The 16,845-nt window shown below is 33.4% G+C and overlaps 2 protein-coding genes across 3 annotated transcripts in view; one reads left to right on the top strand and one right to left on the bottom strand.

Annotated features, from left to right (window-relative positions):
* The window catches only part of CEP85L (centrosomal protein 85 like), a 169,237-nt gene that overhangs the window by 98,547 nt on the left and 53,845 nt on the right, over positions 1-16,845 (bottom strand). The gene's annotated exons all lie outside the window — the stretch shown is intronic.
* Positions 5,145-16,131, top strand: PLN (phospholamban). Its single transcript, XM_019418203.2, has 2 exons — positions 5,145-5,278; positions 13,602-16,131. The coding sequence occupies exon 2, from the start codon at positions 13,702-13,704 to the stop codon at positions 13,858-13,860; it is 159 nt and encodes a 52-aa protein (XP_019273748.1). The 5' UTR covers positions 5,145-5,278; positions 13,602-13,701; the 3' UTR covers positions 13,861-16,131.

The following is a 16,845-nucleotide window of genomic DNA, read 5'->3' as shown; positions in this document are numbered from 1 at the left end:
TCGAGCGTGTTTCATAAATTTTCCAAAAATTGTGCAAATCTTAGGTTTATGTGAGCCCTTACTTAAACTAACTGGCCTTTATTGATGTCAAACTCTTCCCCATTGCAAATTGGGAAATTTAACAAGGAAAGAGAATTCATCGAGAGTTCAAACATTTAGGAAAAAATAAAATGTTTGGGCCTCCAAGTATCTGGCAAATCAATTCTAAAAATGAAATCTACCTCCCTCAAATGACCACAAGGTTTGCAGGTTACTTCAGAATTGGTCTTTCTTTTGGGGAGCCTAGGTGGCTCAGCTGGTTAAGCATCTGACTTCGGCTCAGGTAAGGATCTTGCAGTCTGTGGGTTTGAGCCTTGCCTCGCATTGGGCTCTGTGCTGACAGCTCAGAGCCTGCGGCCTGCTTTGGATTCTGTCTCTCTCTCTCTCTCTCTCTCTCTGCCTCTCTCTCTCTTTCTCTGCTCCTCCCTTTCTCTCTTTCAAAAATAAATGTTAAATAAAAATTTAAAAAGAATTGGTCTTTCTTTTTCCCCACTAAGTGAGCCTATTCTCTTTCTTACTGCCTTAGGCACTTCCCTATCCCTTCAGTCTAGGACTACTATTCTCATTCTCCTTTTTGTTCTTGGATGTTTTTTCAACTAATTCTTCCTTAGGTGGTTTTAAATTTTAAGGCAGTAATTCTCAAACTTTTAATAGAAAAGTGCCCGTAAGAGTTAGGTAAAATATTTCTCCTGGCTTGTCTAGCAGGTCTAACCTAAGAAAGCTCCCTATCTTTGAAATGTATGTCTCGGGGCACCTGGATGGTTCAGTCAGTTAAGCATCCTGATTTTGGCTCAGGTCATGATCTCATGATTTATGAGTTTGAGTCCTGCATTAGGATTGGGATTCTCTCTCTCTTCCTCTCTCTCCGCCTCTCCCCAGCTTGCTCTCTCTCCTTCTCTCTCTCAAAATAAATAAATTTTAAAAGAAAAACAGGATGTTGTATGTATCACAAAAACGTACGCAAAGTGTGCAGTTTGCTGTATTATTTTTGTACTGTATTATATTTTGCTTTAATTTCATCACCACTTAAGTTTCCTAAAACTGGTCTACCTTGAAACTTTGCCTCCGACACACCACTCTACAAGTTGCAATGTAAATATTCCATGTAAAAGATTATATATATCATGATTTCCTTTACATAAAGTTAACTAAAATTAAAAAAAAATACTTTCAAGGAATACATTAAAAATGTCACAAAACCATATAAAAACAAATGCAAATAAATGAACCCAGGGTCCAGAATAATCATTTGCTTGGGTGGGGAAAAGGGGAACATGGCAGGACCAGGTAGTTAGATAGGGGTTATTATTAACATCCTGCCTTTTGTTTTAGGCAGTAATCTTAAAGGTGCATATAACTACAATTTTAAAAATTACTATTAGAATAAAAGCTGAGTAACTACATAAATAAAAACAGGCCATACAATATTCACAGTATAGAAAGTACCACAGATTGCTATGAATCCAATGAGGAGAGAAAATTTTTTTTTTAGTTTTTAAAAGGCTCAATTTGGGAAGCATGAGCTTATCGTGTAACCTTCCTTGGCTCTTAACCTTCAAATATATGTTCAACAATTTTAAATGACAAAAAGGAAAATTATTTTCTGTTATTCTACTCTTGTCCCAAGTGTCTCAATCATTCACATGCTTCTCCTCCTCTCCCACAGTGAGCTTTGAAATTTAGAAGGATTTTTTAACTGTCCTTAACATTTCCTTCTTCAGGATTACACATTCACTACCACCTTGCAATCTTCCTGTTTTTTTATTCACTTGTCCAATCATTCAATCAGTATTTAAGAGTTATAATGAGCCAGGCTCTACAGTAGGTAATAGTACCACAGAGAGTAAGTAGTGGTATAAATATGAGTTATTGGATCAGCTCTCAAGGAGACTACAGTCAAGTCTAGGCAGATACCACTAACAAACACAATAAAAAAAGACAACAGAGTTACATGCAAAATTGGCACAAGGCAGGGAGGGCTGTGCTGATGTAAACTGAAACAGCCCTTTGCTGAGAATAAAGGTTGGTAAGGAGGAGGGAGGCTTAAAATAGAACAACAGACTATTGAGAGGGCCACAGCACAGGTTCAGAGCACAGGATACAAAGGAATGTGATAAGAGACAAAGCTAGAAAGACAGAGCCTAAAAAAACAAACTAAGAGGTCTGGATTTTAGCTTGTTTAAAAACTCAGTCCTCCTTTTTCGAAAAAGGGCTGCCCATACAATTACAGAAACACAAAAATTAACTTATGTGCCACTGACTTTTTATGGCAGAGTGCCAAAGCCTACTGATCTGTTCTCAGAATGTTTTTATATCCATCAAACATATAGGATTCCAAATAATTTTATAGACACATCATTCTTAAGGTAGCGAGGCCTAAGTGTGGGCGGTACATAGTTACTCATAGTTCTTCTAGAGAACATGGCAAGGAAGGGGCGGGGAGTAAGTTTATAGCAGAGAATGATGATGGATGCCACACTTCAGCAAGGTGACCAAGGTTAGCAATGGTGATGTCATGTTGATAGTATGTACTCTTAATATGTGATAAAAATGGTACTTCACTTCTCTGGTCCTCCTCTCAAAAACACATTAACCAGTCTAACTAACCATGAGAGAAATATCAGACATATCCCAACTGGGGATCATTCCACAAAATATCTGACCAGCACACTTCAAAATGGTCAGGGTCATTCAAAAAAGCAAAGTCTCAGAAATTGTCAAAACCAAGGAGACCAAAGGAGCCATGACTAATGACTAGTAAATGTAATCTAGTACCCTGGATACGGTCCTGGAAAAGAAAAAGGACACTAGAGAAAACAGAGGAAATCTCAATAAAGTATGGGCTTTAGTTAAAATACTGTTGCAACTGTTATGACAAAGCTCCTTCTAAACATCTTTTTATTTGAGCGATCAAGCTAAAACTAAACGGCAACACTTCCTAGAGCTCCATTTGGACTAATAACAAGCAGCAACAGCAGGTAACCAAACGGAAAAGGGTAAACCCAGAAGCTCCACACCTATGTACAAATCTACAAAGTAAGTTTTTGTCTCCATTTTCCAACTATGACACATACAGTCAGCATCCCTTCTAAGGTGGGTGTGTGCACATGCCTGTGTATGGGTTTTAAGCAAACATGTCAACATGTGAGATATCTAGGGCATATTTTCTTCAATCAATGCCAATTTCTTAGTTTATCTAAGTATTACTAATTGTATTTTCTTAGAACTAGAAGTGCTTATAATATAACGATCTATCCCCTAAGCTTCATTTTCAAGTGAATGCATAACTAACTGGCAAACAAGCTTAAAACAGACTTTCTAAAAATAATAACAGTTTTCAATAATTCACCTATCACCATCTTAAAATTTCTTACTTGATGTATGCTACTCTGTGAAATCTATATTCACGCTATGACTCCGTCTCCCCAACATGGCCATCTATCAGGGAATTGTAACTAAATGGATCCGGATCAGTCTGTGCTTAGCAGAGGTGTGATCTTTGACAAACCACTGTGTCCCACTTTAGGCTTGTATTTCAAACCTAGGTTTTGTATTTCAGTTATCACTGGAAATTGATAGTATTAATAAGAGATCCTTGATATGTAAGGACTGAAAGAAAAAAAATGCTCGTAGCATTTTGAGCAAAATGTCAAACATTATTCATGCAATTTCTTTAATTTTGGGTTTTAAGTTATAAATTTTCCCTTAGCAATGTTCACAGAGGGTCTTTTGAAGTATTATTTTTCTATTAGTTTTAGCTGATTCCTTAAATAACAAGAGATTTGCTCTAGAGAAGGATTTTATCTTTCTTTGGAAGAAGCCAAAACCATCTCCATTTAAGGACACATACGCAGCTGCTGCAACACATTTTAGTTACCCATAAGAAAGTGAAGCAGTCTGAGTTCACTCTGCTATGAATATATATATATATATATATAAAATTAACAGGTAACTCCTCCAGAATTACAGAAAAGATTTAAAAATTAGAATTTGCAGGTATGGTGATTTAAGTAAATCAAATATACAGTATAAACAAAAAAGCAGAGTAAATAGGAAAATAATGCATAGCTTTTCAAATGAATTATTTCCCAGCTCTATTCTTAAACTGTTCTAGAAACTTCATATATCATTCCATTTACTAAAATTTCATTTGTATAGTAGTTTTCATGGGAACAACTGATGCATTAAATGAGTCAATCCTTTCAGAAAAATTACACAACTTAAATGTCTAACAAAATGCACGTCTATTTTCAATAAAGTATCATTAACTAGGATGCCACTGATTAGGAATCTGATTATTTCATTTTTAGCAGAAAGTTACTCTTGACATTGTCTGAGCTTATTAAAATTTAATATTTTATGGTAGTTGAATGCAGATGCTAAAAAATCTTCAATTCTGAAATTTGCAAAGTGTAACTTTTCCTGGGGTAATATACATCAGTTTAAATATGATAATTATTGTTCATAAATATATTGTTAAAGCTCTAACTGAAGAAAACACAAATTAAATAAATACACGTATTAGTTCTTATTTTAACTGTATGATAAGCTATTTTTTTAAACTGAAATCAGTAGCCTGGGTTTCTCACACACACTCCATCCCATATACATAGTGGTATGAAGAAAGAAAACTAGATAGTAAAAGGTATAAAATTTCATCCTGTGAAAATGTTTAATTACTGTATGTTAGGAACTAGCATTATGAAACTATAGTATTAGAGCAATAGCAGTAACAACACAATGAAAGTTGTTTAACTTGAGCTAGTAATATTATCACTTATTAAAATTCCTACATATCTATTTTAGTTCCTCAACATTATCACCATTAGTACACAATTATTTCTAAGCCTGAAGATTCATGAATCTTTAAAAGGAGCTTTATACTACTGAAAACTTAGGTTGGTTTTGTTTTGTTTTGTTTTCCATTTATCTCCCATATACTTTTTAAAACTACAAGCAAAAAAATGTGGCACAAAGTGTTAATGACCTTTCCACACCTAAAGTAAGATAAATGACATTCTAAAAAGTTTGGTTGTGATAAGACTATGGCTAACCAATCATAACTTCAGAATGCTTGTGTGACATCATAAAGACCTCCCTAGAATACTTTTCCTCCTACACCTACTTCAATTGTTCCCAGAAGTCTGGTAACAGAGTCAGAAAACTTTCTAACTAAACACCGATAAGACTTCATACAACTCACAATACTCTCTATATTGTGATCATCACAACAGCCAAGGTAAGAAAAAGATTTCACTGATTTTGGTCATTCTTGCTTTCTAATATTCAAAATTACTTAACTTTTTCAAAACTTAATCATATTTTATAAATTTCAGTTTAAAGGTTAAATAAAATGCTTAATATGACAAAAACCTTAATCTCTACATAAATGCATATCCGTTGAGCGACAGTAAACAAGATTTAAATTTAAAATAACAAGGGTTGCATTATCTTTGACCCTGGTTATTGGTTTATCATTTTTGACTTTTTTATTTTGCGTTTCAAAAATGAATTTCTGCCAACTAAAATATCTTTCAATTATGTTACCCTATTTAGTGGTAGTGGAGATTTTATTTCTTCACGCAAAAACAATGGCTTCATCTTGATATGTTACTGTGCTGAAAACCAGGATAGGACTGGGCTTCTATTTGCATCTGTGATACTATGAACAGTCATGTGATTATAAAACATGCACATTGCTGGCATGACTATTCCAATATTATGATTCCTTATAGTAGATATTTAATAGAGTTTTAAACAATATAAAACAACCTACCTTTAAAATGTGTTTAAACACTTTTTCCCTCTCTATAAAGTCCACTAAACTTTTAACAAACACTTCTAAAAAGAATTCTAAGATTTAATAAATTCGGTTACTTATATGAAATCCAGCGTTATATCATGAATAACAAGTTTAGAAAATTTTAAACACCCATCAAAAACACATGTAAAATTAGGGAATACTAATTCAGCATTTTTTTTTTAAATAAAGAGACATTACTTTGGCAGAATATTCCTAAGTATCTCATTTGAGTTAATTTGATAAAATGTTTATTCTGCCTATTAATAATGAACATGTTGTTATCAAGTTACCATTCTCCATGGTTTCTCATTATTCTATCCTGCAATTAGAAGGGGGGAATGACAAGGGAGAAAGAAATTTTAAAAATGCCCAGAAATGAAGATGATACAATAAATTTTATGACCTCTGTTTGAATTCCACTTACTCTTGATATTACCAATCCTCAGTTTAATACACAAAATGTGTCTTCCTTCTTAAATCTCTGCCAGGACACAAAGAGTATTACATCGATTTTATCTCATTTTTATTTTCATATGTATGCCACAAAATAAAATTTACCTCTAGAATTCTAAGTTCTTATAACAAATATTAACTCTATTGCTTTTTACAGAAAAGAACTTATAATTCCACAAGCAGAATTCCTTCAGACATGCAAAAACAGTTCTAATTTTTGTCTACCACTGAGGTACTCTAATTGTCTCTCATTATCTTTATACTCATAAAATGTTTTTCCTTTGCTATCATATAAAAGTCACTTTGGTGCTGGTGTTTTATATATATATTTATGCATTTTTACACAAATACCTATCAAATTACATTCTCACACTTCAAATGAGATATTCACGAGCTCTTTTATGATACCAGAATTTTACCACATCACATATTACTCCAAAAAGTTAATACTTTCTAGAAAGAGCACAAATTCTGCTATTAAAGCTATCCTTAGATTAAAAATGTGTACAGGTTAATAGAAATCACACAGTTACTGTGATTGTTGTTCAAATTTCAAACATAAATGCCCTACTGCCAGACATTTTGTCCCAATTTATCTCTATCATAAGGTGAAATTTAAGTACTGCTTTTATTGCTGAAGACAGGATTTTTAAAACTAAGGGCTAAAAAAAAAAGTATCAGATGAAATAGAATAGGAGAAATATGAAGGATGTTTTTAAATTATGAAAAATGTTTTAAAAACGTGAAAAAGCTAAAGTAAGTTGCTTTACTAAGTCAGTTACTATCATTTCCTAAAACGCAAATATCAAAATGTTTTTGACAGTGGACATAAAGGAAAATAATATTCTAGAAAAAAGTGCATTTGGTTATATATTTTTATATGTTATTTCTTGTTCTAATTAATTGGAAATAGAACATCTGTATAAACAAAATATTTGTATAAAAATTTGTAAAAAAATAAACATTGTAATGTATTAAATGTATTATGTCATATATTGTGTAATGTGTTAAATTATTTAATACATTAAATGTTTAAGTAAAAATTAAATGTAAAGATTAGATTAACTCTCTAAGTTAGACTGTATATTTATTACCAATTCTAGAAATAAAGAGGGTCCATTAAAACTTCCTTCTTTATTATTGAACAATCTTCTAAATGTACTGCTGTATACAAATATTTCATTTGATCCTTTTAACTCCCTGTATGTTTGGTGCTGCATCTCTATTTTACAAATTAGGAAACAGATGCAAAAAGGTGAATTACAAGGTCACAAAGCTAGGAAATGGTGGTACCTTGGCAGGAGCCAAAATTTTAGAACTCTAAACCACATGCACATCACATCCACTGATCAACATGGCTTAAAAATACATCATGACATTGGCAAAGCAAAATAAACTAAAAGACTTCAAATACTGTTAATGGTACTCTAAATGTAAAGTTAGAGGACACAAACTTCTATTTCAATTTGAAACCACTCCATTTCATTTAAAGCCATTTTACACATGGGGCATTATACCCTTAAAAACCTATATAATATCCTCCTAATCACTTTTAAAGTCAGGGATATTAGAAAGTTATAGATATCCTTGTTATTAAGCAATAAACCATGGAAGGCAAAACTCAAAATAACTGCACAGGCTTTAAAAACAATGTAACATGCTACAATCAATGTTTCCTTTTATTTAATTTGTTTCATTCCCAAAATATTCATGCCTTTAATCTATTTAGCCTATATACCTAAAAACTAAGTTTAATTTCTCAAAACTTTTCACAAAAACCACAGTTCTGTACTATATTCCAGTTCCAATATTAAACCCTTACCTTTCCTCAATTTCATTACTGACTTCCTCACACTCTACCATTTAAAGTATTCCACCCCATTTATTGTGAAATGCTTGAAGAGAGGAATCTTGCCTTGTTATTTACGCTATGAAAATGACTCACTTAAATCTACACAGTGAATTAACACTGCTGGTCAGAGCAGCAAAGGAATAAACCTAAAGGTTAATAATCAAGGAAATAATCTATCTAAATTACAATTACGTAAATCAGATAATAGTCTCTCTGAACATTTCTAGAAATTGTACTTCAATATTCTTACCCTACATAATTCTGAAGCATGTATTACCAAATAAACACGTGAAAATGAAGCCTGGGCCTATGGCTCCCCTCAAGTACATTCACAGTCAACTGAGGCCCTCTAGTGCTTTTATAAATGTACTCCACCTCAAGGACTTAAAAAAAAAAAAACAAAAAACAATTCACTCAGATTAGTGGGGGTATATTTAACTGGCATTCATTTTTCCTTAAAACTTCCCCCTACACTCCCTTCACACATCTTTTCCCCCAAAAGAAGAATCTGAAGTCTCAACTACTACAGGGTTAAAAAGAATACTTTAACTGTGACTAAATTAATTTTAACATAATAAACAGATAACAAAGACAAGCTTACAGACAAAATAGCAACAGCAATGTGACAATTTCAAAGAGAAAAATCTCTCTATGCTGTTGTTCAACGGATCTTCCTCAAGGCAGAGCTTTACAGTGATAATGTCATTATGGGGTCAACTTAGAGGTTGAGATTTTTATATTTACACAATTCTTTTCATAACTAGGCAGAAGCAGCCTGAAGATTCTTTAAGATAGCCAGTGTGGACCAACAAAGTTGTGGAATATTGCTGCCACAAAGTAACTTCAAACAGAACCTCCAAGTTAGGCAATCTCAAACGGAAAAGTATTTCACCAAAGTGAACTTCTGGACGCCAACAGATTGATTATGATTCTAATGACGAACTGTCCTGATTTAATTCAACAAGTCAAAAAAATGCATAGACAATCACTTCCAGATTATCTGTGAAAATGACAGCGAAGAGTAAGACAAAATAAAACCCCAAAATAATCTTAATATACACAGGTCTAATCTTCTGAATCAATTACATGGGAAAAATTCTTAGAAAGTATCTGTCAGACTATAGCGTTGGAATACTTGAATTTACTGGGAAAATATGCACAGATTTACTAATGAATAAGCATCCAAAAAGGAAGCAAAATTCTGAATTCCACAAATATAAAGAATCTCAGGAATTTATGGTTTCAGCAGAGAAAGCACCCCCAAACAAATGAAGTTCAGAAAGTCATGCAAAACACGGAGGGTGAAGATTACTGCTTACCATACACAGCATTGTTAAGGCTTCAATGTCCTAGGAAGTAATAAAGCAGACCACTAAAAGTTTTCCAAAGTCTACTGAGACTGAGGATTGTTTTGCACAAGAACGTATCTCATATATTAAGAAATAGGAAACACCACAAAGTTAGGACCCCTGCAGAAGCTGACACAGTACCTTCCATCCAAAATGTTGCCTACCACGGCATATTAGTTGAAAGATTAGCATCCCATGTGGTTTGTCTCTTTCCTTTTTCTACTTCAAAGAAACAGAGTATTATCTTGAACTTGACAGTCTTTACTTCTCAATTTCACTTTTTTGAGCAAATCAGGAAAAGTGGACAACCAAAAACTTTATAAATCCTACAAAGAATAGTAGAGTTATTCTTCCCATTCCTCTAAAAATTAGAATAGATCCCACAGACATACAACAAAATACTCTGTGGGTAATCTTCTGTCTAAAACTCCTATCAGAGTATTTCATAGTTTGAATATTCTGATTCTAGGGCCTGGGTGATGAATTAACTTTTAAAGTGTTCTATTCCTGCTGTCCCAAACAACTAATCCACACATTTCTTTTAAAAAGGGGAGCAGGGCTAATTTCTATCTCCATTGCTACTGGTGCCAGATGCAAGTTCACAACTTCCCAATACAATCTCTTTCTGATTATCCTAAATTAATGAAACTACTTTTTCTATGCCTTCCATCAAGTATTACTCCATTACCAGCTAAGGAATGGAAGGGTAAAAAAGACTGTAGGAGTTCTACCCTCATCGGATGTTGTGAGTGCAGAGAAAAGAATGGTAAACACCTGACAACCATGTCATAAATTATGATGCACGGAACGTCACAGACAACTCTAAAGATAGGATTGTTCTGTTACCACACAGCTTTTCAATTTTCAATGTGCGACAGGAAGACCCATCTTATAGGGATGAATTCTGGCTTAATTATCATCATACATATTTTGGAAGTTCAGTAGAATCAGGACTCAACACATTTCAGGTTGTGCACTGGGAAATCAATCAGGCCCAATAAACTGAAGACATACAACTAACATTTCAGTATATAAAGCAGATTTGGTTTTGGTTTTAGCATAAGATTCTAAGCAGCTACAAATTAGTTTAGAATAACGACATATTTCTAAGTTTGACAGGAAACGACACTATTTTTGATTATTGGCTTTACACTCAATTTGTTTTCAGGAACATAGCTGCCTGTTGCCATGATATCATCTTTAAAGCGTATTCATCATACTTTCATCAGCAGAGTTCATCTTTCTAGGGCCTAACTGTTTATATTTCACAAACACCAAATACCAATCTTAACAAAGCCTTGTTCAGGTTAATGTTAATATTAACAACAACTTATGTAAGCTGTAATCCTCTGAGCTTCATTTCCTTCATCTGTAATAGAGACTTGAGAAGAATATTGGAGATTATGTGTTCAACTACCAAATTCTGTTATTCTAACTGGTTAATCTGTTAGCCACAGCACTAGAAAATTAACAATCTTCTGGAAACAGTAAAGTAAATCATAAGAATTCCTTGTTCAACTTCATTGATTTATTCAAATAGTAACAATCATGCACTGCATACTAGAACACAAAATAAACATGTGGTTCCTTATACTCGTGAACTAGAAGCCTACTTGTGGGCAAGGACATGTAAATAAAAATTGTAGCACTGTTGAAATAGGTAACACTAAAACCCGACTGAAAACCAGCAGAGGTGACAACCAATTTTACCTTAATGAGTAATGGAAAGTTTCATTAGGAAGTGATATTTAAACTGGGCCTTAAGGATCAACTGAAGTTTGCCTGGCAAAGAATCAAAGGTAGACCGGGGGGGTGGAGGGTAGACATTCCAGGCAAAGCCAGAACAACATGTGCAAAAGACAGAATCAAAAAAGGCAATGAAGTATTTATGGAAAGGTGACATGTTTCATGTGACTGAAGTACCACTCATCAAAGTGTCAGGGTAGGGAATGACTCGTGTATACACATTTCATGAGGAACAACTAGACAGCTTCTTCCTTTTCCATGTTTTATCTCAAAATAATTTACATTCAGAATTTTTAGACCATTTACGTTGTGGGACTTCACAGATATATAAGTTCAAATAGGGATGACCAATGTTAGTTCGCATTCCTTTCTTAACTATTCTGTTATATATCCTCTTACAAACTACTCAAATACATAAAAGAATTAATAACGGGATCCTCCCCACCATTACCCAATAGTATAAATTCATTATATCTATAACACACAAATAAATATAAGCAGGAAAAAACTTTAAAAATTCATTTTCTTTAAAAAAAAAAAAGCTTTTATTCCTATAGTATTTTATCTGAGGAATTCAAACAAAAGTAATTAAATTAAATAAACATATTTAAGCTGCTCTAAAATCTACTAAGTAGAGGGGTGTTATAAATTAACAGCCACTGGTGTGGGACAGTGAGGAATATATGCTACAAACATACATATGCCGGAGAAACACAGGCTGTAACCAAGTCTTTAAGAGAATGAAGTTTGATGTTAGTAAGTTGTTTGGATCTCCTCACTACACACCAATACCAGAAAGGAGGCCAGAGCCTACAGCCAAATGAAAACCCAGTCTAATATATGATTCAAACCTAACAGAGCCAAGATGAGATACCAGAACTACAGAATGTAACCATATACCACACGGTTTTTTGGGAACATGAAATGCCTCCTTCTCCCTGATCATGCCTAAAATATATATTCCCCTCTCCCATTCTTTTAGTTCTCCCCTCTGCTCTCTTCAGCACTGGTCTCTCTCAGAAACGGAGCTTACTGGTTGAACTGGGTTTTCACATGATGTATACAGATTAGGGAGAAAATGAAACCTGGAAGCTGGGGAAGGTGGTAATATCTTGATCAACAGCTACATAACAACAAATGTTAACAGCCATGATCTCTGGGCAGTTGATTATGGTTATATTTTATTCAAGTTCTAATTGTTCTTGTTTCAAAATTTATATAGAAATATCCTAATTGACAATAAAATATCCCCAAATCTTTGTAAACTATTATCTCCAGACATTCAATTTATAGTTAATTTCTAATCTCCAATTTTTCTATAATAATGCATTAAGTTTTATTTTGTCTCATTAATTACCACAATTAATTAGGCAGAATAATTTATGGAAGCTCTGAAAAAAAGCAAACGGAAACCACTGCTCTTGAGTACAGGCCATTTCTAAATAACAACTACGTAGGGGCACCTGGGTGGCTCAGTTGGTTAAGCGTCCGACTTCAGCTCAGGTCACGATCTCACGGTCGTGGGTTCAAGCCCCACATCAGGCTCTGTGCTGACAGCTCAGAGCCTGGAGCCTCCTTCAGATTCTGTGTCTCCCTCTCTCTCTCTGTCCCTCCCCGCTTGCACTCTGTCTCTCTCTCAAAAATAAACATTAAAAAAAAAATTTTTTTAATAAGAACTGTGTACACAGTGAGATAGTGATGGTTTTATTACTATGCCTTCTGAGCCTGACAGTCTTCAGTATTTAATATCGTCTTGTTAAAACGTAACTCAAGACAGCATATGCTACAAAACTATAAAATCATAAAAAGGAATGACAAACATTTGAATCTATAGTTCTGATAAAAGACTTCTCATTTATTTTATTTTGGACTAAAATCAACATCTGGAAAATAATTTATTGTATGCATTTCTTTTTATCAGATTTTCTCTGAAGTTATCAATGCACTAATGTTCACAACAATAATGCTCTAAGAGAAATAGTCTTAATAAAACTATGTATGTGAGAACTTTTGCTCAAGGGAATAGTGGAAAATGAGCTGCACCCTAAACCTAACTATACTGCTAGTCATTTTGAGAGGAGGAGGCAAAAACTGCAGTCATTAACACTCCGAACACAAGACGAATGAGACATCACGGTGACCTTACCAAAAAAGACCCACACTCAGGACAGACATAGGGAAACACGTATGTGCGTGTGTGTGTGTGCATGAATATTTGATGTCATATCAATATATGCATATTTGATGTCATAAATACAAATAACAATGAAGACAAATTAATAACAAAATTGTGTTTTTACCTGTTCAGAAAATAGGTTACACGTATGATCCTAATCCATTCACTATTTTATCATTCCAGGCTACCTAACGGAAGACAGTGATTGAGCTCACAACTGGCTGCCAGCTTTTCCCTTCCTCTTCACCATTTAAAACTTCAGACTTCCTGCTTTCCTTGCATCATGGAGAAAGTCCAATACCTCACTCGCTCTGCTATAAGAAGAGCTTCAACCATTGAAATGCCTCAACAAGCACGTCAAAATCTCCAGAACCTATTTATAAATTTCTGTCTCATTTTAATATGTCTCTTGTTGATCTGCATCATTGTGATGCTTCTCTGAAGTTCTGCTGCAATCCCCAGTGATGCAACTTGTCACCATCAGCATAAAATCTGTCATCCCATGAAGAAGGGGAAATACTACATACCAGACCACTTCCTAAGTAGAAGAATTTCTTTGTGAAAAGGTCAAGATTCAGAACAAAACAATTGTTAGCAAATGTATTCATCTGTGGGATCTTGTAAACATGAAAGGAGCTTTATTTTCAAAAATTAACTTCAAAATGACTATAAGTGTGTATAATGTAACTATCAAATTCCTCTACAGAGCTTGTAAGTTTCTATCCCAAATTTCTTCTGAGGATGAACTAGAAGTTTAGTTTTGAAACTGCACTGTTAACCCGTTCACTTCACCTATAAAGCATTAGCTTCACTTTTTGGGGTAAATGTATATTGTACTGCAAAAGCCTCTCCGATGTTTAAGTATTTTTCAGGTTTTCACCAAGTTTGTACCAAAATAATCACTCAAATGAAGTGTCATCATTTGAAATAGCCTATGGATTCCTCACATCATTTACTTTTGTTATTATCATTCAGAAGTCTTTGTAGTAACTCTCAAAACCTACATTTTAAAACAGAAATTGTATTCTTTCTCTACACTACACTAACATTTTTAAGCTTTATGAAAAAGAAATATGAAAAAGCAAGGCCATACGCTTAAATAAAATTTCTCTTAATTTTTTCAAAGAATTACAGAATTCTAGTATACATAGGCTAACAATAAATCTGTCCTCTCTAGTACATTATGATCGTCAGATGAGAACTACTGGTTAATTTAACAGCTGATAGTATAATTAGCCATAATTATTAATACACTACTAGAATCTAACCTTAATTTAAGGCACTACAGTTGATCATCTGAGTACATAACTTACTACACTATGTCTTTTGAATCATGAAAGCTTAACACTTTAGAATGATTTTATAGATTGTCTTCTATTCTAACCTCATACTCAATGTAGGCAAGGAAAATAATTTTTAATAAAAGAAAAATATATTATTTAAAGCATTTAAAAAATAAAAATTTGGGTTCCCCCAAATTAATTATTTGATCACATTTTGACACAAACTTCTTGTCCTGTTTATTAAGAGGATATAGCTATTTTCCTTAATCTATCAACCAGATGGTCAATACCTACCTACTTGGTAGGCCATTCTACCATGCTAAATTATAAATCCAGCAATGCTAATCTACAATTATGTTCTTGCTGAATACATTTTCAATTTCCCCTGTGATCATTTAAAAATACCCTCCAACTCATAATGGAAGTTAAAAAAAAAAGTGGTGTTGGAAAATATATTCACCAAAATGTCATGATTTAAGTAATTTGACTCAGTTTAAAATTAGGCCCGAAGTAATTTATACCTATACTGCATAATACAATAATTTTAGCTTCGATTCAAGACATATTACTAATATAGCAATTACTAAAAGAGTAGAAAACACACAATTTACTGACTTGCCAAAATGAGGTTACTAAAAGAATTTGAAAAGTCAGTATACCAACTCTGGTTTGTAGTACAAGTGCTACTAACAGTGTGGTCTAGGAGACACTGCTTTTTTCTGGGCATCTGAGAGGTACTGGAGATGGGGAGGGAGACAGTTTTGGTTCACTGGTATCTGAGAAAAGAGGAAAAAGGGATCTCATACTGACAGGGAGATTTCTTCAGCAAAGCCTCATCTATGGGCTGGAAATCCCTAACATCAATTAAAAAGCTTACAAATAACAAGCAATACATTTACCTCACTGGTGTCAGTAATTACTTATGAAAAAAGTAACCAAGTTCTATTATTAGCTGCACTGATCTTAAAAATAAGTGGAAAATTCGAAATGCCAAATTTTATGCCTTCCATTATATTGTTCTAACATCAACATCAAATATATATAAAATGTGAAGTCATGGGGTTTTTCCTAAGTAAAACAGAAGTAAGTTTTTTGTTTTCATTCTGCCCTTAACAGAAATTAAAACCTTTTTCTTGAAAATTACAGAATACTGTAACTCAGACTATAAAGTAGAACAAAAAGCTATTCTTTAAATGGAACTTATTTATTCTGTTTATCATGATATGTAAAGAGTAAGAAATAATAAAACAATGTATTTAAAATTTTTTAAATATCAAATGTTCTTTCTCCTGTAGAATAAATTCTACTCTTAATTTACAGGGTACTAAAAATGAACCAATTTTTCAATGTTTAATGTTCCTTTTATACTTTAGTTGGTTCAAAATGTTTGTTTAATGTAAACCACCTACAATAAAAAGAACTGTTTTGAATTCGGTGAAATCTCTCTTTAATAAACTCATAATTGATATGACCATAAACCAATCTAATTATAAGTAGTTTTGATCTTGTAGGTTTTCAGTGGCTTTTCTCAAATAAAATAAGATCAAGATTTCCTGATACAGACACAAGAGGGCAGACCTACATAAAGTAATGAATTTCCTATTGTCTAGATTTTTACTTCTCCTTTTGATTATTTTTTAGACTTCAGGCAAAGTGGGAAAACAATAAATTTTCAGAAAATATTTGCTCTGCCGGTAAGTAAAAGCACAACTTTAAAATGCATAAAATTATATGCCAATACTATGTAGAAAAATTGAAAGGTTAAACTCAAACACATTACTAATTTACTACAGCATGTATACAAAACCAATTATATGCTTTTTAGCTACCTATTAAATGTATCACAATCTCACATCCTAACTATTTAGACTGCCATAGGGTCCACATCTTTCAATGCACAGTTACCTTTTTTTAACAATAAAAACAAACAAAAAATTAAAGATAAACAATACAAAAATAAGAAAAAAAGAAAACTTTTTTTTCATAGTATGTAATAGAGTACAAAAAACACTCTCATGTTAAAAATAAAACTTTTTCAGGGGCGCCTGGGTGGCTCAGTGAGTTAAGCCTCCAACTTCGGCTCAGGTCATTATCTCACCTATCCTGAGTTTGAGCCCCACATCAGGCTCGCCGCTATCAGCACA

The sequence above is a fragment of the Panthera pardus genome, unplaced genomic scaffold (genome assembly GCF_024362965.1).
Source record: "Panthera pardus isolate Hobbes unplaced genomic scaffold, ASM2436296v1 HiC_scaffold_17, whole genome shotgun sequence".
In the NCBI taxonomy this organism is placed as follows: Eukaryota; Metazoa; Chordata; class Mammalia; order Carnivora; family Felidae; genus Panthera; species Panthera pardus.
This window is presented reverse-complemented; position numbering and strand designations above follow the sequence as displayed.